Genomic DNA, 27007 nt, shown 5'->3' on the forward strand with positions numbered 1-27007 from the left:
CGCAGCTTAAGATAGCTTAACACTGACGAGAGACGGATGAGCCGAATAACGAGAAATAGGATAGACTGGATACACAGGCTTAAGATACATACAAATGTTGCAGCTTATGGGAATTTTTGTTTAGGGCTTCGGGGATCCTTAATCAATAATAATTATCGATAATACATGCTTTTAGCTTGTTAATAAGAATCGAATCAGCTATATACTTTCTTTCTGCTACGAGTGTTTTACACAACTTGACAACGACAAATGCATGCAGTGAGGATCTTTAAACGGTGGGAATAGCATTTAGATTAATTTCAATTGAATTTCATATATTACATACCCATTTAAATTGTAATATTTTTAGTTAAACGGTGGAGCATCGAAATATTTATATAAATGGTATTTATTCACATTACAAAGTATGCACTTTACAGTTAGCGATTAAAAATTTCATAGAAAATAATTTTAAAAATTTATATGGGATAACAGCTGTAGTTTTACCAGATATAAGAATTAATTGTTCGAAAAACTATAAAAACTTCGCCGATCACATTATGCAAACAAATTATATACATTTTCAGTATTTATATTGTATTGTACATCGAAATTGTGAATTTTGTTTAATATTCCGATAAACACCTATATGAAAATATGAGTATATAGAAATAAATGTAATATTGAGACAAAAAAATAAAAAAGAACATGTTTTTTATTTCTTTATTTGCATTTATTTGTACTCTGTTGGTAACATTATAAGTGATATGAAAATGATAAGAAGGCCGCGTAACTCTCCGGCTATGGGCAAAGAATTTTCATTTGTGTCGGTATTTCAGTAATGAGTTTAACATAACCTATTTTTTAAGAGAATACACGTGCGTCTCTCTGAACGAGAGACAAGTTGTTTTTGTAAACATTTTTCAAGATAACATAAAAAGAAAACAAAATGCAGCACGACGATGTAAGTGTATTTTAACTTATGTATGAAAAAGCACATATTTATTTTAACTTTGAATTGTTTCAGGTTGTGTGGAGTGTTATCAATAAGTCCTTCTGTTCCTTTAAAGTAAAGTACGTAAATTTAATGAAAAGTATCAATAGTTTTGTGTATTAACATTTTATTCTATATTTTATCTTTACAGTACCAAAACCCAAAGGTTTTGTCGGAATGAGTATAATCTTACAGGTTTATGTAGTAGAGCATCTTGTCCTCTAGCAAACAGTCAGTATGCTACAATTAGGGAAGAAAATGGTATCATTTATTTATATATGAGAACTGCAGAAAGGTAATAAATTTAATAGTATCATTCTTCCTATTTCATTAGCTGAATTATATTGATATTAGTAAATCTATTTGTATATTCATAATCTATTAATTAAATTTATTACTACGTAATATTTATCAAACATTTTTGTTCCATAGAATACATTTTCCAAAAAATGCATGGGAAAAAGTCAAACTCTCTAGGAACTTTGAAAAAGCTATATTCCAAATCAATGAAAACTTATTATATTGGCCAGGTTTTATAAAAGCAAAATGTAAGCAAAGGTTTGTAAAAATTACACAGTATCTCATTCGTATGAGAAAACTTAGATTAAGAAGACAAAAACAAATTGTACCAATTCAAAGAAAGATTGAAAGAAGAGAAAGGCGTAGAGAAGAAAAAGCTTTGATCGCTGCAAGATTAGAAACAGCAATAGAGAAACAACTTATGGAACGATTGAAGCAAGGCATGGTACAGATGTTGAGATTCATCATATATTTGCATAAATATTCATTTTTTATGTGATTATAAATACTAATTTTCATTTCAGTATAATGACATCTACAATTTCCCACAAAAAGTATTTGATAAAGCTGTTGAAGCTGTTGAAGTTGAAGGTGAAAGTGAAGCAGAAAGTGAAAGCGACGAAGAAAAAGAGAAACAAATAGAGAAAGAAGTAGAAATGGAATTAGAAGCAGATGAAAAAGAGAGAGAAACAAATGAACCACATTATGTGGAAGCAGAAAGTGATGAAGAAGACGATGATTTTGATGATATTGAAGAAGCATCTATGGTAATTTTCATGTCTTTACCAATTCTAACCCATGTATACCGTACTTCTGGCCACACACGATATATACTTTTCTATCTCTCTACTTTGATATGTCTGTTTCAATAGGATGAAGATAGTGATTCGGGACGGAAAGAAAAAATTGAATTATCTAGTGACTTTGAATCTGAAACAAGTGATATTGAGGTATTAAATTAAGATGTTATATTTATTTTGAATGGAGATATATGATATATGATTGTGTAAATTTATCCTATTATTACAGGATATAATACCTTCTACAAGTAAGAAGACGAAAAGGCCTAAAGTTACAAAGAAAGGTAAAATGCAAAAGAAAATCCGTCCAAAGGTGGAAGTTGAATATGAATTTGAAGACGAATTACCACAAAGAGAACGAACGTGATAATTTTTTGATTAGAAGAATTGTAATTGTATTTATAATAATGTATCATTTTCACGAAGCGAAAATTTATCTTATTATAATCAATGTGAATAAAACTTGTTTAAATAACATGAAATAACGTTCCTTGCTAAGACGGGCGGGATACCTCATTTGTGCTTACTAAACCGAGTAAAATTTAAAATTCGCGCCAGGTCCAATACTCGACAGGAATATAGGTATACGAATCATAGATGGCATTTCTTCAAATATAAATTGTGCGGACTAACAGACGACATGTTTGTACACAAGAAATAAGGTAAATTTTTTCAATTTTCCTCGTGAAGATTATAAATGAACATGGATGAATTCTTTATTATCAAAGTTATAGTTATGTAAACTGATTAAAATTGATTCTAAATTGTGATACTACACATAAACTTCATTATAAATACAGTGCGGGATGCTATTTATGCATACATTGTGTATGCTTGTTTATCTCTTACATACGAATTTGTATGGAAATGTATTACTGTGATCTGCTACGACACTCAAATAAAAATCCATTTATCATGAAATAAACAATTGCACTATTGAATACATATCTAATACATTGTTATGCACGTATCTCTATTGAAACAGAAAACATTTTTTTAATGTCGTACAGTGTATAAGGAGAGTAGGTACATAAGTACTTTAGTACTTGCTGTTTGTTTAAATACATAGATTAGTAAAGCTTTTGTGTTGAATTCTTTATCGTGCAAACGAAACCTGATTGTTTTATCATAAGCTGCTCATAAATGTATTCAGTTTCGTTATAAATTGCCTGTAGCCAAATGTCATGAACTCCACGTTACCCGTGACAGTGTCTTTTGTTTGCTATAAATAGAAAAAGTAGGTTATCCCTAAAATCAATTCCGAAAATAGGGCAGTTAACTGAATATGTTTATCGTTTTGGGTATGTGGAATTTTGAGGCAAGGATCTTTTTTATTCTAATTTCTGTCATCTGTTCTACATACTGTGTTTCAAAATATACATATGCAATTCACTTAATGCAAAACATATACTTTAATGTAATTATAATTCTGCTTCTTGCTATTTATTAAGTAATACAATAATTTGTTCATAACATGAAATATTGTTTTATTATAATGTCTACATTGCATTGAATGTTAAATCAATATTCAAAGAAATTATCTGAATGAATTCATTTCATTTAATACCATACATTCAGAATTAATGTTTTAACAGTGGGTGCAATGTTATATTACAATAATATAAAATTCAATATAATATTTATAATGTATGATACAGTAATTAAATGCCAAATTTCATAAAAATTTGAAATGAATAGGTGTCATCAATCTGTAGTACACAGTATTATTTAAAAATATAAATCTTTATTCTTAAAATAAATGACTTTTAAATATTAATCTGTGTGATTATTTTTTAAAGAAAAAGTTGTGACGTATAATTCATTTGTTTATTTCAGATGTATTATAAACTTCAAAACAGTTTTGGAAATTTTTAATAATATCGAAAATAAGACTTGATTATGATCTTGACATAGCCAGAATCCTTGAGCTTTCTTCTTATTTTGTGTACAATCATGGAGTTGAACAATGTGGGAAGCAACAAAAATTCAATATATATAGCAATATCACTTAGGAAATTATGTTTAGTAACAGTGTCTTTACCACTTGTTACTTTGTTAGTCTGTTTTATTACAGGATATATCTTTCAACAAGATGACATTCATGAAACACACTGTAGGGTATGATTATACATTTATTACCATATAAATAATTGATTATTAAGTATTATAAATCTTTGGTTTAAGCATATTAACAATAAATATTTTTAATTTAGGTCTATAATGTACTTCCATCGATATCAGCCATTACTGGCATTTCTCCGCAAAGGTATTTGTGGCGTGTAACCATAGCATTACACATTGGTCCTCGCCTACTTATCGCTAGTGTTTATTACTCATATTATTATAATATACTCAAAGCAATTGAAGATGTAACTTTGAAGATTAAGGGAAGTCGACTTTTGAATTTATGTTATTGGTTGAACATAGCAGAAGTGGCAACCTTGTGTGGTGTTACATACATTTCCAATAGAGAAAATTATTGTAAGTAAAATCATAAAAGTAATTTATTCTTTTTTATCAGTTTATTATTTCATACAATATTGAATAAGTATTATTAAATAGTTACATATTTTATCAATTAATAATGAGGGTAAATAGTAGAGGTTCTGAAAAGTGGTAGTAAATACTCCTTAATTCATAAAAATTATATTAATAAAAGTACTAACGTTTGACTTTTTGGTTTTATTAAATATTAAATGTTTATGCATTTATTTAAGAGCTTTCATGTTGTAATAAAAATTATTAACATTGACGGATTTAAAAGCAATATCAAGATTAATTAACCAGTTCATAAATTATATTATAAATGTTTTAATTTCTACTTTCTGCTTTGTATATTAATATACATTTATGGTATTCTTAGTTATTAGTTGAAACAGACTTTCATATATAAAATATGATTATAAAATATAATTTGTTGAAATTTTTTTTACAGCGGTACATGAAAAAATCTTCATTGGCTTTATGATTAGTTCCTTAACATATATGTTAACAGCAGTAAGGCTAGGTCGCCTTGTAACACCAGATGCGCCAAGTCTTCAGTACAAACAAGCACTTTTTGTAACAAGTCTTATTAGTACTATTGGACTCATTGTGTTTTTCTTAAAACACAGATTGCTCTGCCATGACCTGGGTAAGAAAATTTATATTTTTTTGTAATGAAAATTATAAACTTCAATTTACAAATAGAGTATATAAAAATGGAGTGATATTAAATAAATAGAACATATAACACCTAAATTTAAATTATAAACATAAATGTTTAAAAGTAGTATATGATAATCTTACTATAATGTTTTTTCTAACAGCATTTAGTTGGTTTTCCTTATGTGAATATGTGATTGCCTCTGCGAACATGGGTTTTCATGTTACCGTAGTTCTAGATTTTCCCAAGGAACAGCTGGTTGTTGGGAACGGTTTACCAACCATAAAGGTGGATTAACTCCTTATAATATTTTATATTTATCATTATCCTATTATTGTCATCAAAGTGCCTACTGCCACTGTCTGGAAGTGCTATTGCCAAGAATTTAAAGTACATATGTTATATTATATGAAGCTGAGTATCCACTGGTAAATACTGGTGAACATTTTTTAACGAAACATCTTTATAATACAACAAAGAGTTTAAAATAGTTCTTACCAAACATTTTATACATACAGTGATTTTGATGATATTATTGACAGTAAAACATAAACTAAATTATAAATGTTATGCTTATCTTCGAGATAAGCAGAAAGTAAAATTATACTTAAATGTCACATCTGAACACTTTTATTTTTCAAAAGAAATATATATTACAAAGTATTTAGTCCTTTTGTATTAAAAAGAATAGGTTACAAAGATTTCAAAATTTTCTTTGAATATCCGTAATTTATTTTTATAATTTTTAATTATTGATTTCAAAAATTTTTAATTTATGTGAACATTTTTTTAACGCTTATCCGTCCCTTGTGTCAGTTTAATATGTTACGGTAAATATAAAAAAAGTAGGACGTCCTCGGCATCGTTTTATTATTTGTTAATGATGTAACAACGCAGACAATGCAAATTTTATGGCTGAATGCACAAAAATGAAATCTTTTTTATTTTCGATAAATAAATTTGCGAACTATTTTCTTTTAGTTAGATTAATTTTTTACTATTGTGTTAATTTTGATACCAAAGGACAAATTAAGTTGGGAAAGTGAGGGACGGATGAGGAAGCATGTTTCAGTAAACCGAGATATTAGAGTTTGACATACATTATCTATGCTTCCTAACTTTCATAAAATCTGCTACAGTAGTATCAGATTACAATCGTCTTTCGATATTACAGTTCACATATCTGAGAATCAAAACATCTGGTTATATTATTTCGATTTTTAATATTACTGGTATTACAATATTAATTCGAAATTCTAAGAAAAAATTAACACTCTTCCAATTTGTTTAATATGAATATATCTATAATTTCTGATGTCTCATTAATGATTATATAATGGTAGTCTTTACCTGTTGTATACTAAATTTCTGGGGTTTTAGTTAATATGAAAGCTTCATTAAATATATTTACTTCATTTTTATACAATAATATATTTTATAGCTTATGTTGAGTTTGTAATAATATATTTTCTATGGAGGAACTTCATCTTCCTCTTATCTACTATCGTTTTCTTTTTGTTTTTCACTAAGTTTGAATATTTTTTCTCGAACTATTAATAATGCATAACAAAATTTTATTGAATCTAATCTTAAATCTCGCTCATATTTGCTACAATTATTGTAATCCAAAGATATTGAAACTTGGATAATACATTTATATACATGTACACGCCACAAATATTTATTATATTTAACAATTTTACTGAAATCATAAAATATTGACAAGTGTTCAAAAATATTTTATATATTGAGTGGATACACAGGACAATGCACAAAATTTCTCCAATTAACTTATATTTATTTTAATGAAGGAAATATCAGCTTGAATATATTTTACAGTATTATATAAACAGTTTTTATTTTATTTAAAAAGTTTTGTTATTCTTAATTTGCAATTGAAACACAACACAAGTATCTTCCAATTATTTTCAATATACAAAGGCACAATTAAAATGATAAAGCAAAGAATCTAGCGCTTCCAAAGTATGGCATTGGTATCTTCCCAGGCAATGAAATCTTTAATGGCCTTTTAGGTAGTGGAAACTTGTAGTGATACTAGACAAGTATGTATCCTACATTCAAACAATATAAAATATTATAAAACCCCAAGAAGTGGGATTCTGTATTTAGTTTCTGCATATAGTTTATTTGAAAAAGTGAGAATGAATAATAATATAGAAAAAGAGATTACAGCATTAGCTGATTTATTACTAATTTTAAACTTACTTTTGTAGAGACTTTTTTGCAAAATGAGAATTCTAGTCAATAATTAATTCTAGTCATTGTTTTCTGATCTGTTTAAAAACATTGTTGTGAAACATCATGAATTCTGATGCATTGTTAGCATGTAGGATGCATTTACAGTAGCACGACTTTCATGTTTAATGAAGGTACGTGCGTAAAATAAGTGTATGCAATCTTAATTTAAGGCACCGTAGAAATATTGTCCAACACTGTACAGCTGTATATCATCAGTATATTTTATCGTGTATAAGTATATATGACCCATATGTTATGTAAAACATAATGCAACAGAAACAAATTATTTGATGATACTTATAAAATTAATCATTACAGTATTATGTTACAGATGTAAGAATTAATGCTTATGTTTGTATTTAATGTACAACCTTTAAGTGCAGTGTGATAATGGTCAAACAATTGGCGTTTATACAATGATGACGTTAATAGAGGGAAAACATAAATGGAAAGTAAAATCAATATTTATCTTGTACAATATATTCCTGACCAAAACTTGAATTACGTCCAAAATTACGGAACAACTTTCTGAAATTCGAATAATTGTTTATACTAAATTTTATATCTAAAAGCCATAATTCTCTTTCAAAGTATTTATGGTAATGTTTCATTTGGAGCATTAAATGAAACAACATTGTAGTAAAGCACATTGCTGTAGATGACTAAATCTGTTTTGTAAATTCATATAATTAGCATTCAGAAACACTAGATGAATGTCTCACACAGTGTTATAGCAGATATATTACTGAGTCGATACATTGTTTTCAGTGCAAATGCTGACAAATAGAACCTTAATAACGTTTACTTAAGGGTGTCATTATTGCACATTTTTACATGCAAATGTTATTTTTATGTTGTATTGAGATTTTTTTCATTTCATTTTCAAGTTTTAATATAAAACTATTTCAATAATAGTTAATGTGTTTATGAATAAATTTATAATAAAACATTGTATAAACACATTTCCTTGAAGTATATATTCTTTAATTATGAACAGTTAAATTTTTTAAATAATGAGACTACTTTCAAATATGAAGTTATTTAAGTTGCATCTTTTAATTTACATTATGATATTATTTTGAAGTTTCTTAATGAGTTCACATTTATTACTAATCGTAATGAAAAAACAATATTTTTCGATGTAATTATCAAACATTAAACCCGTGCCAAGTGATGTATTAATGATACATTCTATGCATCTGTTGTATTGGCAACTAAGTCCATGGTACTATATTGACTTCAGTCAATTTACGACCTTTATTAATTTTTTATTTTTTATTGTGCAATCATTGTTTGAATTTATTTATGACAAATAATTCATAGGCTGTTTTAGTTTTAAGTACCCCTTGAAAATCAAATGAATTTATACGTGTAATTTGCTTATGAGTAGGTGTAGATAAGACATTTACTACTAATTCTAAAAATATCCTAAAAATAGTTGTAAAATCTTTAAAGGAGTTTACAAAAACAAGTTGTTATATACAAAATACCAGTATAACAGTAATTTGGAAAGTCAAAGGTCAACATACTCTGTTTTCCTTTTCTCAATTTTAGAATTCTTCAGCTGGTTAATGATAGATTGATATTTCAGGAAGGCCCTTGCCCCTTATGTTAATTGTATAAATTGTCAGGTAGCAATAGATGTTTCAAGTGAAGAGTTCACATTTTAAGCACTTTATCAATTGGAGGACTTCTATTTCAAGGATAAATATCCCAGACATCAGGAATGTTACGTATTTTTACAATGACTGTTAACCATAGATCTAATAAGGATTTATTTGGTTCAATTGGAAGATTTTTCATATATTTGTCATCAATGGTGTAACACCAAGGGAAGATAATTTGAGTGAGGGATGATTGGTTTTTATAAATTTATTAGAAACATCGATTAATTGTACCAAAGAAGTGAGAAGAAACAAATAAGCGAGTAGATATATTAATTCAGTTCATATTCTGTAGCAAATTTATATAATTTTTACTCAATTATCATAAATTAAACTTTGACTTCTTTGAGATGTTGTTGTAATTTGTTAGTATGACGGCAGTGTCAGCCGGTGGCGACTGTTGTGTTGTGTATTGTAGGAAAGTCCGATGTATATAGGATGTACAATAATGATACCAGGATGCTACGAGTTCTTGAAGAATCTTACCTCTGTTCGAGCTGAGGACAGGTGATTTTTTTGGATTTTATTGTATATTTAATTTGATTTTATAGCGTGGTGAAGTTTCTTTGTTTTTATGTTGCATTTTATTCCAGTGAAGTTCATAGTTGTTTGTGGCTTCTGTTGTTTCTAATGGTTTTTGCCTGATAATATCTATGTAAGACAGTTCTTCTGGTCTATATTAAGTTAATATGGATATGTTAGTTAGGTTTGAATAATATTTGATTTGTATTTTTCTTTCCAGGCTGTGTCATATGTTATGCAGCCCTTGTAGTTTGCTGAGTTGCTTCCACCATGGTTAGTGCATTTTACATGCTCATCTTTGACATTCCATTCTCATTGTGGAGTGGTTCTAGAGCGATATTTCTGTGCGTAGCTATATCCATGGCCTTTTTCACACTGGGATATTATTTTTCATGCGTGAAGGCTCATTTGAAATTTTTGTGTTTCATAGTTTTATAATGAAATAAATATTCTTGTTACTCGAGTTTGGTAATAATTTCATAAAGGAAAACAATAATGGCGCTTTTGACATTCTGTCCAATGTTATAGGATACCATTGAAGTTGGATGACCTAACTCTTTTAAATCATCTGCTATTGCCTTGGGGTCAGTGGATAGGAGTAGGTGTCTGATTACAACCTTCTCTTTACTCTAGTCTTTTATTTATCATTCTAAAGTCTTTTGTAGTCTCCAAGTGAATTTTGACTGTGTCTTTATTTATTATTTTGTAGGAGTTTGTAACCTGCAGTTCTTCAACATTTTGGACATCTTTTGGATATTATGTACATTAGGTACTATCAATATCAGTTGGTGTTTTCTTGGCTTTGGCTGGTTGGACTTTACTTCTGTGGTCGCGTATATCACGACGCACTTCAAATTTGTTTCACGCGAGATTGTTGGATCTTTAATTACCTATCGAAGGTAAGGTTTCAATAGGAATTGTGTTTCTACACAAAGTCATTTTCAAAGAAGTCGTTTTATTCCGATGGTTAGGCAGTTTCTTTCTTCTTTTGTTTTGAGCTACTTTTCAACTCTGTTGGGAATTTCTCCTAGTGATTTTTCCTTGTATGTGTGATGAAAAGTTGGATATAGTTCTGTCTTAGAGATTTTTTGCTTGGTTTATTGTGGTTTTATTTGGATGGAAACTATCATTGTCTCTAGTCGTTGTGAACTGACTAAATTTTTCTAAAATCCGGTTCTATGTGCCATTGCTAAGATCTTGCATCAAGTGATTTATAATGTTGTCGCCATTATCAATTCTTTATTAGCGGTTTGAAATGTTTTATACCTGTGTAGCTGACGCACATACAAGCATTACTAGTGTTATTATTTATTTTGTTGTTATTTGTGAGCCTACCTGGTATGCTGTATAGTCATATGGGTGAATAAATGTGAATTTGTAACTGTATATGTTCAACATAAACTGAAATCACATGATGGTTCATTTTTACCAATGTGGTTCTAATTTGTTTTGTTCAAAGGGTGTATCAAGGGCTTTCCAACATTTCACATAGAATAATCTAGCAGCTTCATTGATCAGAGTATCCATGGCCTGATTTGATTGACTTGGTGTTGCTGTTCCTGGGAATACATTTTTGTTTTTCGCTCCTGTTATAGTACTTTCTCAAATTTACATTTTTTCAAGTATCAATTTTTCTGGTTTTTCCTGCAAACTTACATGTTAATTCTTGCTTATTATCTGGACTTCATAATCTGAGCTGGGTAAAATGGATAAATTAATAACTGGTCATGGAGAAATGCAAAAGTTTTTGTGATTAATAATAATGAAATTGATATTTCAGCATGCTTTTTTAAAGTGGCAGATTAATAGGCACTGTGAACTCGAGTATACAACTCTCACGTTTTAAGAAGACCCAGTCTCTCATATTAATGATTCTAAAAATATCCTAAAAATTAAGTAGTTGCAAACTATTTAAAGAAGTTTCCAAAAACAGTTTATTATATACTATATACATAAATAGTGTGTTTAGAGAGCATTGTGATTTATTATTGTTTTTTTTTCAGTATTAAAATTAATAATGAGCTGGTACTTATCGCATAATATGAACTCGATACTTTGATAGGATTATAGCTATTTTAATGAATGAAGAAGCCTGATAGAGTTTGTGTAAAATGTCATATACCTTAAGCACTAGCATGCAAGTAAGGTCTCTTCTTGAGCTCAGCCACCTAAAGCTATTTTCTTAAATATGAAATATACATAAATATACCATAGCAGATTTTGCTTGTTTACACGTCTCCAGTTCTCACGTGGTTTAAATAGAAAAAATCATTAAAACAAAATATATGAGCAAATATTTCATCATTTTAAAGTAAAGTAATTAAATCTATTACAGGGCGCATAAGAATATACTTGTTAAAATTGATCAAGTTCTAAAGCGCATTAGATCTTTTATCCGTTTTTCGATTACATTATGGTCCAATTTTTTCAGTGAAAGCTATTTTGTCTTTTGTTTAATGCTTTATTTTCTTCATTCCATCTAGTAATTTTAGTATATAATTTTACCGAAGTAATAACTATAATTTAGGAGAAATTTTTTCTCTGTCTATAGTATAAACTTTATACTATAACGTCCTTTAAAAAACAACGCGCGATTTAAGTGAAGACGTAGCTTTAGACGGCCACCTCAAACAGAGGCCGACTATTGGATTGATGAAGTGCAACTTGAAGTAACCTTGACATGTGTCAGAATCTTTATTTAATTGATGTCAGCCACTTGGCACGACAACTCTGTCGTGAATTAGGCTGAATGTCTTCTGTGGTTTAAACAGAGGTTTATTATGTAAAGTAGTTCAAAGAGTTATGGAGCAGAGTGATTACACAACTATAATTATAAACTATTTATATATTAAGAACATTGATAATCACGTACTTCGCACTTCGTTCGAAACAACAACACACGTAGAACAATGCACCTATGATTAAAAAAAAAAGAAAAAGCTATAGGCGAAAACTTTCTATCGCGACTAACCGAATCGCTGGAAACCACGAGATATTAGTGATTCATGAGCGGCTCAAATTTAAAAGAGATAAGTTTTTGCAGTGACAGTTATACGTCAATTTTTCTCGTTACATACATGCATGCATTTTAGCGCTTTTAAGAAGAGTTTTTACCACTTGAATATATTAGCTACTGAAAGCAAAAAGAAAATCAAATTTCGAATGGTTACGCAAGATTATACCAGAAGGACGCGCTAACATATTATGAAGACGCGTTCACACCCTCAGAGTGACTAACGGAGAATTAGTGAGAGAAAAGTTGAGGAAAATATTGCAAAAAAAGAAAGGTAACGCAGACTCTAGAAAATCTGACTTCTTTATGACTACTACTATTCTAGTATAGTAATGTTTGGTTGTGAGTTGATATTTTATGTAATGTTGTCTACGTACAAAGTATATTTGTTTTCTTTCGTAAACTGTTTAGGAAGTTTGTGTGCAAGAATGAGCCTCATAGTATTGTAGACTTTTCATATAGTTCGAATTTCATTGAACTTAATCCAACAGCAATAATGACACTAATGGAAAACATATCGAAACGATAGTTTCTCGATGAATAAGAAACACAAAAAATAATAATTTTTAGAAAAAAAGAAACAAATATTCGCGTTAACGATGATACATGCTGCTGTACGACGAAAAATTAGAAAAATGCTTCGGTCCGCTACTTGTCCAGTCGAAAAATCTAAAAAAACAGAAATTTTTACGCGGATATTTTTGCTATTAGCTCACGAAAATTAAGCCTCCGGAACGTGTATTTTTTAACATAATTTTGCTACCGAAACAGTTTTTCTGATTTCACATGTTAAACGGAAGAACGAACTGCTATATTGTTACAGTGGGTTTACTTCGACACGCGATGAATTCGAACGATCGATAATTCTGTGATAATAAATTTAAATGATTATTTTTATGTTTGCACGGTAGTTTGTGAAATATGTTCATTGTCTCGTATAGGCTAAGCCTAATTAAATTGACGTGATGAAGAAGTCGCATGAATTTATTAATTTCTTTAGAGTGTATGTTTATTTCTATTCGAAAATCTTTATAGACATATTATCACAGAATGTCTCTTTGTCGGAACACTACTGGGTGACGAAAAAAGTTTTTGATGATTCTTTGGTAATCTAAATGAATCTGAAAAATATCCGTGTCAGATTTTCCCATTTTATGAATCAAAGAACTGTAGATTACATTGTAAAATACAAATCAACGAAAATTTTCTGAAATTAGATTTATACGAATTTTTATGCGCTGCGTATTATAAAGTTATTCAAAACAGACAGGAAAATCAAAATAAGCTTTTGAATCTAAAAATGAAATAAATTTGGTTGTTTATTGAAATTTATTTAGACTGAAAAATTGGATCTAAGTGTGACTGTGAGAGAATAAATGAAAACGACTTACCGTTAAAAAATCATTTATTTAATGATAGAATGGAAGAATCAAAGATATAGTTAAACGCTAATTCATCACCCAATAGTCATATCGTTGGACAGTCACAAAGTTCTATAACTTGCAATATTTGCGCCAAAATTATGTGAAAAATGGAAGATTGATTCATTATTTTTAATTTCCTAAAACTGGTAAAAGTAGCGTTGCAAAAGGTGTGTAAGGGTGTTCTAAAGCAATATGTATAAATAATTAAAACTATGCGATTTGTTTAGAAGGTACAACAAAAATGGAATGAAAGTGGAATAAAATTTGCTTGTGTATAACATTTGTTTTCAAATACATTTTCCGATAGATTCAAAATTTTTTATTTTTATTTCTAATGTTAATGTTTAATTAAGTCTTGTCTAATTTGAGCAATAGAAATTTCATATTATTTTTGGATATCCTATACACCACTACAGATGAGGTGCAAATAAATCGATGATAGGGAATACGCATACATAGGTACATACGTCTTCATTACATAAAATAGGTAGCGGATCTTTATACGAATTATCATTTTTGTAGACTAATTCACAAAAATATAGAAATTATACAGAAACTTATTCCCGTTCTTAAAAGTTCCATTAGATTTTATCGAAACTCGCGTTTCGCAACCGCTTTGAACATTCGTACAGTTATTGCCATATATAAAGTCCGCAGTCTAGTTGTAATCGTCCATAAAACGTAAGAATTTTGAAATTACCTGTACAAAATTGACATTTACACATTAACTACTTAGAGGTAATTTATAGACATGTATCCGCCGCGAAGTACCGATATAAATTGGGCGCTGCTTGCACCGATCTGTAATTCTCTATCACCTCACGTGCATATTTGATCCTCTCTTCTCGTATGCACGATCAATTAGAGCGAAAGTGATTGAGCATGAAGTCCTGATTAAAACTTCGGCGTGGTTGCCGAAGGTAATTGAACTCTGTTGACCTTAATACAGAGAAGGAACGATCAAACTGGCCGAGAACGTGCGACAATGACAGAGACTTTCTTAGTAGGCAAATTATAGTAAATGTAAGGGACTCCGATCATCGGGTCTACGAAACGTTATTAGACAAATCTTTGCCGAGTTTTCTTTTTCCTTTCGTTTTAATGCTTGAAAAAAAAGAATACCTTGTTGTTAATGTTTAAGCAAGTTACTGACAACTTGTCGTGTGTCAACCTATAACTGGCTTAAGTAACGTGCCCTGCGTACTGTGATTGGAGTGTTCTCTCGTGGGAGCAAGGTGTGAGATCGCGTTAACTTGTTGACGAAAGATATTCGAGAATCGGTTCTTCCTTGAACATGTAAAGAACGATTAACAAATAAAGCGTATTGTACATGTATGTCGATCGTTGAAGTTTTTTTTCCTGCTGCCTTTCTAGTTTCTTCCACAGTTCTGCGATTCGTACGACTCCCAACCGTCTCGATTTCCGGTCGATTAAACTGAACGTTCCTTAAATTCGTACCTCTTTTTTCCTCGAAACTCGTAATCGTTAGTAAAACCGATATAAAGATCACTGGTATTCACTGTTAAATATCATGACTGTTTAGTTACAACACGTGCTACTGAAAGCTTGGAGCCGATTCGTTTTTTCAACTGATTTGAAGATAAATTCTTCGTTTCTTGACTCGAAAGCAAAGAGTCTTCTACATGCAACATTCCTTCGATACCATCATTGGTTTTCTGTATCGTGACTATAAACAATTGTTTCAAGTTACGCGTAAAAGTAACAAATTAGATGTATTCTGTATAATATGTTTATTAGTTTACCAGAAGTTTTCTCAACGGTGATTGTTCTGTTCTTTGAAAAACTTCCTTGTATCTCGATCGATTTAGGTATGGAATTTTCCTTTGTTTTATTAGTATCCTTTCGCTGACGAATTTTTTTCGTTTTCCTCTCGTCCGGGGTATCAGCGAAATTTGCAAACGCTGTGCTTATACACTTTCCACAGCGCCACACGATTCTGGGATCGTACACATCGATGTCAACGACAGGAGGTTGATGACACAAGGGATGATAGATCTCTTGACAGTCCTGACACTCCAATAAAATCAGTGGTCCCAATTTTGCTCCATTACAAATCTTTCATGCAAAATATTAAATCGATATTACACTCAACAGCCGAATAGAAAGGATTTGCTGGTTGGGAAATTGAATTGAAATTATCAGTTTTGATGCTGTAAGTTTGACTAGAATAAGAATATTTTTGTATTAGAAAATATATACGAGGTAAGTCATGTAAATTGAATTATCTAAACATTTCCAATCTTCTTTTATATTGTATATGAAGGGTTGTTTAGCATACAATGAACTCTTCAAAGAAACAAGAAAAAAATAATAGAAAAACATTCAAGATTACTTTTAGACATATCAAAACTATCGATATACATACAAAATACGTATAATAACAGTAGTAACAATTTTTTTCATTTGAAATCTCGTCGTTGAAGAAATCAAATTTGAATATCGCTGTCAGCAGAGTGTCAAATGCAGATGGAGTTGACAAACTTTTAAACTGTATTTTCTTAAAAACCAACGAGTTTTAAAACGATTAAGTTTTATCCTTTATTTTTTATTTTTTTCATGTTAGGATATCCCTATTCGTAATTGTGCCTCAAATTACAAGATACTTTGAATAATCTTATATACTGAAAAACTATATACTAAGTCTATACTAACTATATTCTATATACTAAAACTAATAATGAGACCGTTAAGAATGATAAAAAAATACGAATTCATATTTAATTGTTTGTTTCATCAACTGAAATAATTGAATAAAAATTGTTATGAGAACCTTGCATAAAAGTCCATCCCCGTATCCTTCATCCGGAATTGATATTCTGGGAATCTCTCCTTTTTCACTATAATCTTCAACTTCTGCGTTAAATGACTTCAATGGTACCCAATTATTCTCTGTCACATTATCGAACGTTTTCAAAGATTTCCAATTTACTTCCACTGTAAAGTCAGTTTTCGTCGGTTTCCAATCACATTCTATTATATCATTCACTGAAAATTTTACGCTTGTCATTTTCTTCGAAGCATTATCATTTTTTCGCAATTTCTTATCTTGTTTTCCCGATTTTCCAATAGGATAGCTTTTTTCACAAGTCTTCGTATTGTGATAACATTTCTGGGGCATCCTTGCTCTTAAAGTTTTCTCGTAACCATACTTCCTTTCGATGGTTACGTCCAGCATTTTCCGAAGCTTATCTGTGCTCTCATCGTCCGTTGAATGCAGCAACACCAAAGCGTTGAAGAAATCTCCGTTAATGTCAAATGCATCTTCCATGTCCTCGTACATTTTATAGAATTTTTTTTATATTTATGTTTGAATAAATTTCTTTTTGTAATAATAATTTCTGGGTAGCTTTAATGCTATGAAATGCTGATAATACGTTTATCAATGGTAGGTCTCCTATACATATGAAAGAAGACAAAATATAGAAATTCTTTGCTTATATTTAAACTGCTAGCTTTGTAGTTATAAATTGTATCAGTTTTATTATCTCAGTTGTATCAGTTTTCAGACCTAAATCGGCCTTCCAAAGATTTTAGAAATATCATATTCATTTTAATATAATATTTTGTAAATATTATTTAGAATTGATTTTTAATAATTACAATCAGGTTATACCATTTTAATAATGATTTAGTAACTGCTTTTAATATTTTTATACATGGAAATTACCATTAATCAGAAAGCAGGCAGAATTTTTCGGTAAACCTAATTCATCAAGAAAATGAAGGAAACAAAATGGTACTTACAAGAAAATGTTTTGCTTTTGTAGTGTATTGATTATTTTTAATTTCCTTTTCGTATGCTTTATGATGTACCGGTGAAAATTCTATTCGAAGATATTTTTGAAGACCGAAGTGACATTAACGTCTACACAAATGGCGAACGCTCGACACATTCAATTGTATGAATGCTAACATCGAAGCTCTGCGGGGATATTCATTGTGAAATGTGCCGAAGAAAAGTAGTTGGTATTTATCAGCTTGAGCTTGATTTGCTCAAGCAAGTCTATATAGACGGGTTCGAATCGATACATTATTATTCTTCGTTCTGGTAATGGAGGCTATTAACCGCGGTGCTGCAATTGCAATCTGCGCACGATGGATGAATTACGAGATGAGTGTGAATTTTATTGCATTTATAGCGGATACGAATGTGACAAGGAATGTTCGTTAAAAATATCTTCTACAAATTTGATCTTTCAAAATAGTTTATCTCTCTTCGGATTTATCCAACGTCAAAGAATCATTCTTTATCGACTTCTTCCTTAAATGATTTGATAAAATAATTACTTATTGTCGTAAAGATTTTTCTGTCGATTCCCGAAGATGAAATAAATTCAATATGTTAGTTAAAGGAATATACAATAATAGATCATGTATTTAATAATAATAATAATAATAATAATAATAATGATGATGATGATGATGATAATAATAATAATGATGATAATGATAATAATAATAATAATAATAATAATACTGAGTTTCATAATTAAATTTTGTACTTTCTGTATTCACAATATACACAATTAAGTAACTTAGAAGATAATCGGAACTTCAACAAAATCTTAAATTTAATAAACAAATGAAAAAATTTGCAATTGAATCTTCTAAAATACAAAACACCTTGAAGTATAGTACGATTCACATGAACGAAATTAGAGCAATTTACTCTTTTTTAAACTATCTTTCAATCTCTAGAGGCCCTGCAGTTTTTCATGAAAACAGTGGTTCATTTTTTCCAAATATTTAAGCACACATAAAACATACGTAGTCTATTGAATTTGAAAATATATACAGAGTCTCAAAAGGGATTTGGTCGATCCTCGAAACATCAGGCACCAGCAAATACTAAAACTACGATCATTATCATACAATTTATTTTTTCTGTTTCTCCAAAAACAACAAAATAAATCGAATCAAACTTCATTTGAACAGACATAAAAACATTTTTATTATACCTAAAACATGAAATGCGGTTTAAACAATGTTAAGTATTCGCAACGTTTGCTAAGGATCAGTGTCCTAGTTACCATAATATTCGATACACAATCTTTCTCAGTAATATCAACAGCACGAATCAAAAGTAAGTACAAGTCAAAACCTTGGTGTCTCATCTTTCCACCCTACCGCCTACGTGCATCTCGACCCGACCCCATTCACCGGGAACTTGGCCAGCACCTCGCGCGAAACGCAAAGCAAACTCCAGCCGGTCGTCGAGGAAAGAGACTCAATTCGATAATTATGGACTGCGGCGGGTTCTCACCCTGCAAGCAGAGTACCAGAATCGAGTGGAATCCAGCTGAGAAGCCGGAGCCGGTAGACGTCGAACGAGTGGGATTATTCGCCAACGGATCGGAGCAGAAGCCCGGGACCGGGGTCGGGTCGGAGCCGGGGAACAATGTCGGAAACGACGAGGACGGTATGCCGAGATATGCAGGATATCGCGCAGAACTGCGATCCTTCGAGGTCGAGGGCAGAGGCACGGATATAGAACCGGGCGCGCGCGCGAGTAAACCTGGATACATATCCCCCTAGCACCACCACCAGCAACCCCGGCAGCAACGCCGGCACCGAGAGAATACGTCTAAGTGTATTACCTCCGAGAGCTCACCGTTCCACCTAAATATGTAATAATATCTACTGGAGATACCGGCATTCCTCGACCTCGAGAAGAATTCGATCAAAATGTGTCGCGATACTCCCCTGGTATGCCAGGTGAGCTACGCGTCTCTCCGCGCTACCCCCATCCTTTCCAGCGCCATCTCCTTTCTCCTTTCACCCCCTCCCGTCCGGTTTACACGCTTCCTACGTCTTCTTCGTCGTTCGTTGCCTCTGCTCTCCTTTTCTTCCGGCTCGATCGGATGCTACCTGGTGTTGATATTCTCGCTATCCTTCCGCCTTCATCATTTTAGGAGTTCGTTGATGTTTTTCTTTCTTTGAGGTTTAACATTTTGTGGAGTTGCGTTGGAGGTATTTAACAGTGGACGATTCGTGAGAGATTGATCGTCTGATTCTGTGAAATCGGGACTTATTAAATCATTTGATATTGCTGCTTTGTAGAACGGTGAATGTTAGTTTTTGATATTTTTAATACTGTGCCAAAGTTTTAGGTTATATATGTTATAGTAAACTGTATACTGTTCGTAGTGAAGGGAATATGCAAATTTAGGTGCAGCACTTTATCTTTTCACCATTATTGTGCAATAACTATTAGACATTATGTGAACAAATGAATAAAGAAATAAAAATAATATAATATATGCAAATAAGGATATTAAAGTTTAAATATTTCATGCGGCCTCCACTTACCTCGAATCTTCTTGTACAGTTTTCGTAGAATTTCTAAATAATTTCGTTTGGACTTCTTGTTTCAACGAAATGGTTGCTTCGTTGTCCTTTACATATTTGCGTGTGTTGTAAAACATGTAAAAGCATTGCAGTTTGTTAAGTACCTAAACCGAACATCGCACATCATCTTTTATCACCTCGAGATATCGTAAAGAAGAAAAATCATTTTGAAATTTGCATCTACTTTAAAGATATTCCAAGCATTTTCCAAATAAGCTGCACCCGCGATATTTTAATACCTTTTATCTTGTCGTTCGCGCAAATAAATCTCTGACGTGATAAGCTCCGTCAGGAATCCCACCCTCGCGGAACATCCGCCGGTTATAAGAAATGTTTTTGAAGTTTATGAGGTGATGCGAAGGTTCACCGTAGGGTGGATCGAACGCCTTTACCCCTTTTTTGAAATAACAGAATGAACGGGGAAGAAGCGGAAGTATCGTAAAAGACGCAATAAAAATATTTCCCGGCAAAAATTGCCATTAAAAACACGTAGAAAAAATTACTACGGTAACAATGGCGGGTCACCGTTCAAAGAATCGTAAAAATATCACTATGAATAAATGCTTCATAATAATAATATTTGCATCGAAATAGTGGTAGAGTATTAAAATTTATTTAAATTTTATTTTTCCTTAATTTATATCATAATTAATACTGGTGCTAATGTGGTCTTGCCTGCTCGAAATATCAGATGTCTATTGTGAAAGATCAAATACTCTTGAACTGCATTGATGAACGTGTAGCATTTCCCCATTTTTAAATTCCTTTCTAGTTGTGTCATAATTTTTAATTTTATATTTAAAAATTGTAATTTATTTTCTGAGAATCAAGTATAAGTTACCTATTATTTCATTGTTTACTTCTTTTTTATTTTTTCCTTTTATCTAGGTATGTTTCGATCTTACATATTATTATCTTATATACAATTGAATTTTAATTTACTATATTAAGTTCATTTAATCAAGTTTTCAATACATATTTATTGTTTGATAAAACGTTTCTTATATTTTTCATTGTTCGCACTCTTAAATTGGATTATTATAGAAAAGAATAATATTATTGTGAATTTACCGTGTAAACACGATATCCGAATACAATTTAGCCATTGTCGCGACGTCACAAATTTAAGCGGAAACTGGAATTGGTCGGCTCCTCTGTCCTCTAGTGCAGTTTCAAACAATGCTGGAACAATAGATGTAACTTCTGCGTAGCGATAATTTCAAGTTTGCTCTAATTTGTGCTGAATAAGTTTATGCATCGTGCTATTATAGTTAAATTAAACTATTAAAATATCCCGGTGAAATAGTTTTATTACACTCACAGTAAATTTACTTGTTCGTAAACTGATTTTAACAGACCCCTGAATATGTCTTATGAAAATGTCTAAATATAAAATTATATTAATAATTAAAAGGAAATAAGATAAATTGCACGAAGGCTGCAATTAATTTTTCTGAAAATTAATTTATAGGAGTTAAAGTTAAAAATTGAATGTAAAATTAAATATTGAATGGCACAATAACTGTAGTACCAATATTTTAGGTACTACTGTATACTTTAATGAATGAAAATTAAATACGAAACTTACCATTATCGACTCGACTAGACGATGCAACAACGACTCGACGATACTGCAATTTTCTTGCAACGGTCAGGTGCAATCAATCGGCAATGTCGATGAACTTGTGCGCCGATAACAGGTGAAGTTATTAGATACGACTGAATACAAAATGCATGATTGCATAACACGGTGAAATAGAGACCATCAGTGCAATCACATGTACAACGTTTCATTTAACACTGGAACTGTAATACCCTTGTTCTTTAATTATGTTCTCATGCTTTAATCAAAAAGAGTTTAATGCTAACAAATATTTTTCATCTTTGCTTAGTTGCACAGAGTGTATCTGAATCTGAGACTGAATCGTAATGGTAAAACATATTAAAACGTACAAACCTGAAATTGAATATAATACTTGCACATGACAAGTATTTTTAAACGGTATTATATACTTTTACATCAAGGATAACATGATTGTATGAAAAAGTTATACATTTTCCGTAATAGAATTATATTTATCGAGATACAAAAAGGAAAGACACAACCACAGCAATAAGTTGTATTCAATTTTCTGTAATAGCCTTGTCTATTACTTTTTACTGCGTAGAAATGAAATACATTTTATTAATTATTACGTATGTTTTTATTATTGCAGTCATTTTACATAACGTACAGTATTCTCTTCTTCATTTCATTATTACCGGAAGGCCTATTTTATCTTTGTCAAATTATACTTAACAAGATTGTCGTTACACATAAAAAGTATACGATTCGATAATTGAGTAATTGTTACTTAGACAAAAAAAACATCCTCGAAAGGATCAAGGGCAGTGATACACACAGCACAATCAATAAATTATAGGATCTTTAATGGTATACGAATAGTTTATAATAAAAGAAGATTAGTACGTGAAATCCATGTGTTTTAGTGCTTGGAAATTGACGAATGCCTTTATGCACGATTAAATAGACAATTATCCTTCCCTCGGTGGCCTTCATTTATTCGAGCTATTTCAGTTCGAACATATGCGGCACGGCCGGTATGTTGTGAACCTCTCCTAATGTCGATAGTCGTAAAGTCATAAAACCGCCTGCAGTAAGTACTCGTTTACGCGATCAGACGAAAGATGCAAATTCATGGGCACGAGAGTCATAACAGATGTTGTAAAACGTAATTGCCACCTCTGATTGACATCTAGTTATTATGGTAGGTAAAACAAGATCGGGGCGCCATTATGGTCATCACGTACCTTAAACACTTTTGTATTTACAAATTTAATTCAATCCTATTTTCATGGACTCTGAAATGTTCTTAGATCTTAGGCACTACGGTTAATGAATCGGACAGTTCTGGTCAGTCATAAAACAAATCAAGTACAGAATAATGATATTTTCTTTTGAAACGTTTGTCTGTAGTAACTAATGATAATTGCGGTTTGCTAATAACATAAATTGGTAAAAAGAACTGATCGACATTTAAAATATAAATGCTGCATCGTGTTTCTATACAGATTACATGATTTCGCAAAGCCAAATTTGTATTTTGCTAAATAAAGATACATAGTATATATATAGTATATAATTGTAGTAAAGAATAATAATCATTTTACTATGTTTGAATCGTTATTTGTTTTGTATTGAACACATAATAATAACACTATTGTATTAATAATTAAATGTAATGAAGTGGAAATATACGTTTACACTATTTTTATTTCGTTCTTCATGAAATAAAATTAAACAGAGGGTAGGACTTAAAAAAAAGATTTCCTTGGATTTGGATGAAAGTTTTAGAAGAACAGTTAAAAAATATATAAATAAAGAGAAAAAAGCAGCATTAAAAGTACAAACTGTCGCGTGCTTCCCTGCTATTTATTTTAAGGTCACAAAAACCTAGCACACTGACTACCACTGTACCAAGACCAATAATTCCTAGACACTTGGTTTCTTTTACTAAGTGCGCCAAGTCATTACCGTTAACTTATTCTCTGCTTGAAAGTTTTTACAATCATTATACTCGTAAAGAATAGCTTAAAAATTTGAACAATTAAACATTAACAATTTCTTTTTAATATTTAGAACGTACACAAATACGTTCAAAGTATGCACGTATAATAATCATATACTCCTATAAAGAATATAATTAATTCTTTGCCTTGCAGAAGATCAATATCGGTAATAAATATTAATAAAATATAAATAATATTACTAAAATAAATATAACAAAACTTTAATAAAACGAAATATTAATAAAAACTGAGAAACATTCATATTCATTAAATTGAATTGAAATTCTTCGCAACCCGTCTGATTCAACACAGGCAACGGTTTAATGATACATTTGACGAAAATATGTATGTACGTTGACAGTCTGATATATACGACGGTAGTAAAATGGTTTAAATTTTGTTAGACAGTGACTCTCAAGGATGTATGTGTATATATATAGTATACTCTAACAACTGACGAGGAGTGCAGACGAAAGTGTCGCGAAACTAACGAAATCATTTAGTCCGGGCGATTCGTCGACGTGTCAGGAAAATCGAGCGTTAACATAATTAGGTAATTAAGCCTCGCAGATGAAATCGGACCGTGCTTGTCCTATTCAATGTGTCGCGTGCAGTGACAATGAAAACCCACAGGAAAACTGTGCGTTTCAACCCCCGCGGGCGGTTCTGTCACCGTGTACGCTCCGCTACCCTATGCTCGTTCGTAAACATTTGTCGGATACAATGCAGCCAACTGATAAAAAGGAGCTCGCAATACAGCGCCACATATAAAAGCATTAATTACGGCCGCTTTTGTGTTCGTGCAAAAGGCACGCTTTGAACGTCATTTTGATACGTGACATTCGATTTCACGAACGTTACCCTGGGTTTTGTCATGTTTAAATCGCACCTCTAAACGTTCGTTATACGCTCGGAACAGATTTTCGAACAATTCCAAAACCGTTCGTTTCAATGCTCTTCACGTCAGGGAATTTTCATCGGTGATTGTTTCAACTGATGTTTCAATATACTTAAAGTTATTCGGGAAAAAAACGAGATACAACAATGACCAATGAAACCAATTATTCGGCAGATTGCTTAAGTAAAATTATATCATTCTTTCAATACGTAAAATGATTTGTATTCAGGATTTATACAGATGAACATGTATAGATAAAAGAGGGGTGTCAAGTTTGTAATGATACGATCGAATAAACACCATGATTGTATTGTGCTGTATTACGTATGTGTAGAAATCTGTGAGAGTCATTGTTAACTGATATCACGTTGATAAATATCTTTTTTATGTTACCGTTATCTTTTATCTTTCTTAGTAAGCATGCATTATTGTCTGCGTTTTTTGTTTCGAGGTAATGAACTTAACTAAAAAATTATATTCTCTTATAATGTGATTCTTTAAGTTTGAGTATATAAAGCACTTTAACGTAATTAGCATAAATTGCTCTAGGAGAGAGTAGATATAACATCTGAATAATAATCAAACGTTTTATTAAGCGGGTGTTCAGCCACACGATTGCTCATTGTAATGATTTGACAAGCTCCATAAATATTTAAATAAACTGTCAGTCTTCATGATCCCTATTAAATGCAGGAAATTTAGTATCATAAAAGTGATTGTTCGATTGGCCGGAAATTCTTTTATTCGATTACGTTATCTCCCTATTAATTCGGATGCGGAAGGTGTTATTTTAGATAAAAAATAATGAATATTTTCCTACAGACCTTTAAACTTAATTATTATGTTATAAAATTAATTATTATTTTCAAGAGAGAATTTGTTTGAATAAATGATTAAAAAAAAATTAAAGTGATCTTGACGTATGAAGAAATGTTTATACAATTTTCTATATAAATATTACTCTAAATAAACCTACTTATATACATGTCGTTTGAAAAAATGTCACATATAAATATTTAAATGAGTGTAATAAATTTAAATAATTGTTTCCTTCTCATTTAAAATTAATCGTAAAGAATGGATTATTTATTTATTTATTTTCACATACATGATTAAAGTCAGGACGATTTTTGAAACTTGGATAAACCGTCTAAATAACTGATGATATATTTGTGAATTGATTAGAAAATATCACATTTATATTCCATTAAACAAATTGTAATTACTACTCTTCAAATCTTATTTTATTCTCAAATTAATTTGCTAATCGTAAATTAGCTCTTCGCTAGTTGTAAATTTAATACATCGGGGATTGTGACCGAATGAAATTATACCTACAAACGATTCAAGAAACTATCTACCGTTTGCTTTTTTTTGATAACACACGCGTAATAACCTTCTGCAGATAAAGTAGGAAGCCGGTAATTCGAATAAATGGTAAATCAGCAAGCTCGTACCTGTTGAATTGTTGTGGCAATATTTTTTGTATATTTTATGTAGAACATTTTTCGTATAAATATTATTGTATTATCCATAAAAACAATATTGGCGACATGATTACCTTCATAAACCAGGATCACAACATTTATGTACGAATAATCACAAACGCATCTATAATTATACATAAATATTGACGATTACAATTTATGAAGAAAAATATCATTCATTATACCGTATTGTATAAAATGCAAAATTAAAATAGAATTTGTTACATATACAATTAATTATTTTTCATCGTATAAAGACTAATTGCAAGATTTACTAACATTTAAAACTTTTAGTAGGCTCAAGAATGATGTGCATTTTGCACAATTTCCTGTGATTTATTTACATTAACGAACACGAATTAAAATCTCAATATTCGTTTTACGATGTTTTTATTTAAAATCGTATAAGCTATCCATAATGATCGAAATAAGTACAAAGCTATTGACGTAATTCTCAAACAGATTTTAACCGACGTTACGAAACAGGTACAAAAGGATAGTGCCTTGAAGGGCTAAGGTGGAAGGTCCGTTCCAGGGAATGGGGCACGAACGTCACTTGGCAATCTTAAGCCAATGCACTTGT

The 27007-nt window shown here is 30.8% G+C and overlaps 3 protein-coding genes and 1 long non-coding RNA gene across 21 annotated transcripts; 2 read left to right on the top strand and 2 right to left on the bottom strand.

Annotated features, from left to right (window-relative positions):
- The first annotated feature begins 773 nt into the window (after window positions 1–773).
- On the top strand, window positions 774–2554 carry Rbm13 (RNA-binding motif protein 13). The gene is made up of 7 exons (XM_031973004.2): window positions 774–943; window positions 1007–1053; window positions 1125–1268; window positions 1406–1718; window positions 1798–2040; window positions 2146–2223; window positions 2303–2554. The coding sequence occupies exons 1-7, from the start codon at window positions 929–931 to the stop codon at window positions 2438–2440; spliced, it is 978 nt and encodes a 325-aa protein (XP_031828864.1). The 5' UTR covers window positions 774–928; the 3' UTR covers window positions 2441–2554.
- An 84-nt stretch (window positions 2555–2638) lies between these two features.
- LOC116425393 (post-GPI attachment to proteins factor 2-like) lies at window positions 2639–15435 on the top strand. 18 transcript variants are annotated; one of them, XR_012998325.1, is made up of 8 exons: window positions 2639–2735; window positions 3910–4191; window positions 4287–4554; window positions 5009–5206; window positions 5382–9648; window positions 9735–9796; window positions 9884–9936; window positions 10192–15435. XR_012998325.1 is itself a non-coding variant. In XM_031973018.2 (7 exons), exons 2-6 carry the CDS (start codon window positions 4027–4029, stop codon window positions 9911–9913), a joined length of 786 nt encoding a protein of 261 aa, XP_031828878.1. In that variant the 5' UTR covers window positions 2639–2735; window positions 3910–4026; the 3' UTR covers window positions 9914–9936; window positions 10192–15435. The 18 variants fall into 18 exon arrangements, 8 of the variants coding, with proteins under 8 accessions (XP_031828878.1, XP_076222598.1, XP_031828885.1 ...); XR_004234678.2 differs by lacking the exon at window positions 9735–9796 and having other exon boundaries at window positions 10192–10261; window positions 10373–15435; XR_012998319.1 differs by lacking the exon at window positions 9735–9796 and having other exon boundaries at window positions 5382–5506; window positions 10192–10261; window positions 10373–15435.
- A 194-nt stretch (window positions 15436–15629) lies between these two features.
- LOC116425487 (integrator complex subunit 12) lies at window positions 15630–17401 on the bottom strand. The gene is made up of 4 exons (XM_031973285.2): window positions 17098–17401; window positions 16892–17022; window positions 15864–16176; window positions 15630–15787 (listed from the first exon to the last, which is right to left on the bottom strand). Exons 1-4 carry the CDS (start codon window positions 17399–17401, stop codon window positions 15630–15632), a joined length of 906 nt encoding a protein of 301 aa, XP_031829145.2.
- A 2527-nt stretch (window positions 17402–19928) lies between these two features.
- On the bottom strand, window positions 19929–22262 carry LOC143174475 (uncharacterized). Its single transcript, XR_012998463.1, has 4 exons — window positions 22058–22262; window positions 21541–21651; window positions 20431–20573; window positions 19929–20134 (listed from the first exon to the last, which is right to left on the bottom strand). It is a non-coding gene; the product is annotated as an uncharacterized LOC143174475 (long non-coding RNA).
- Between the last annotated feature and the right edge of the window lie 4745 nt (window positions 22263–27007).

Source organism: Nomia melanderi, chromosome 4 (genome assembly GCF_051020985.1).
Source record: "Nomia melanderi isolate GNS246 chromosome 4, iyNomMela1, whole genome shotgun sequence".
NCBI classification, from domain to species: domain Eukaryota; kingdom Metazoa; phylum Arthropoda; class Insecta; order Hymenoptera; family Halictidae; genus Nomia; species Nomia melanderi.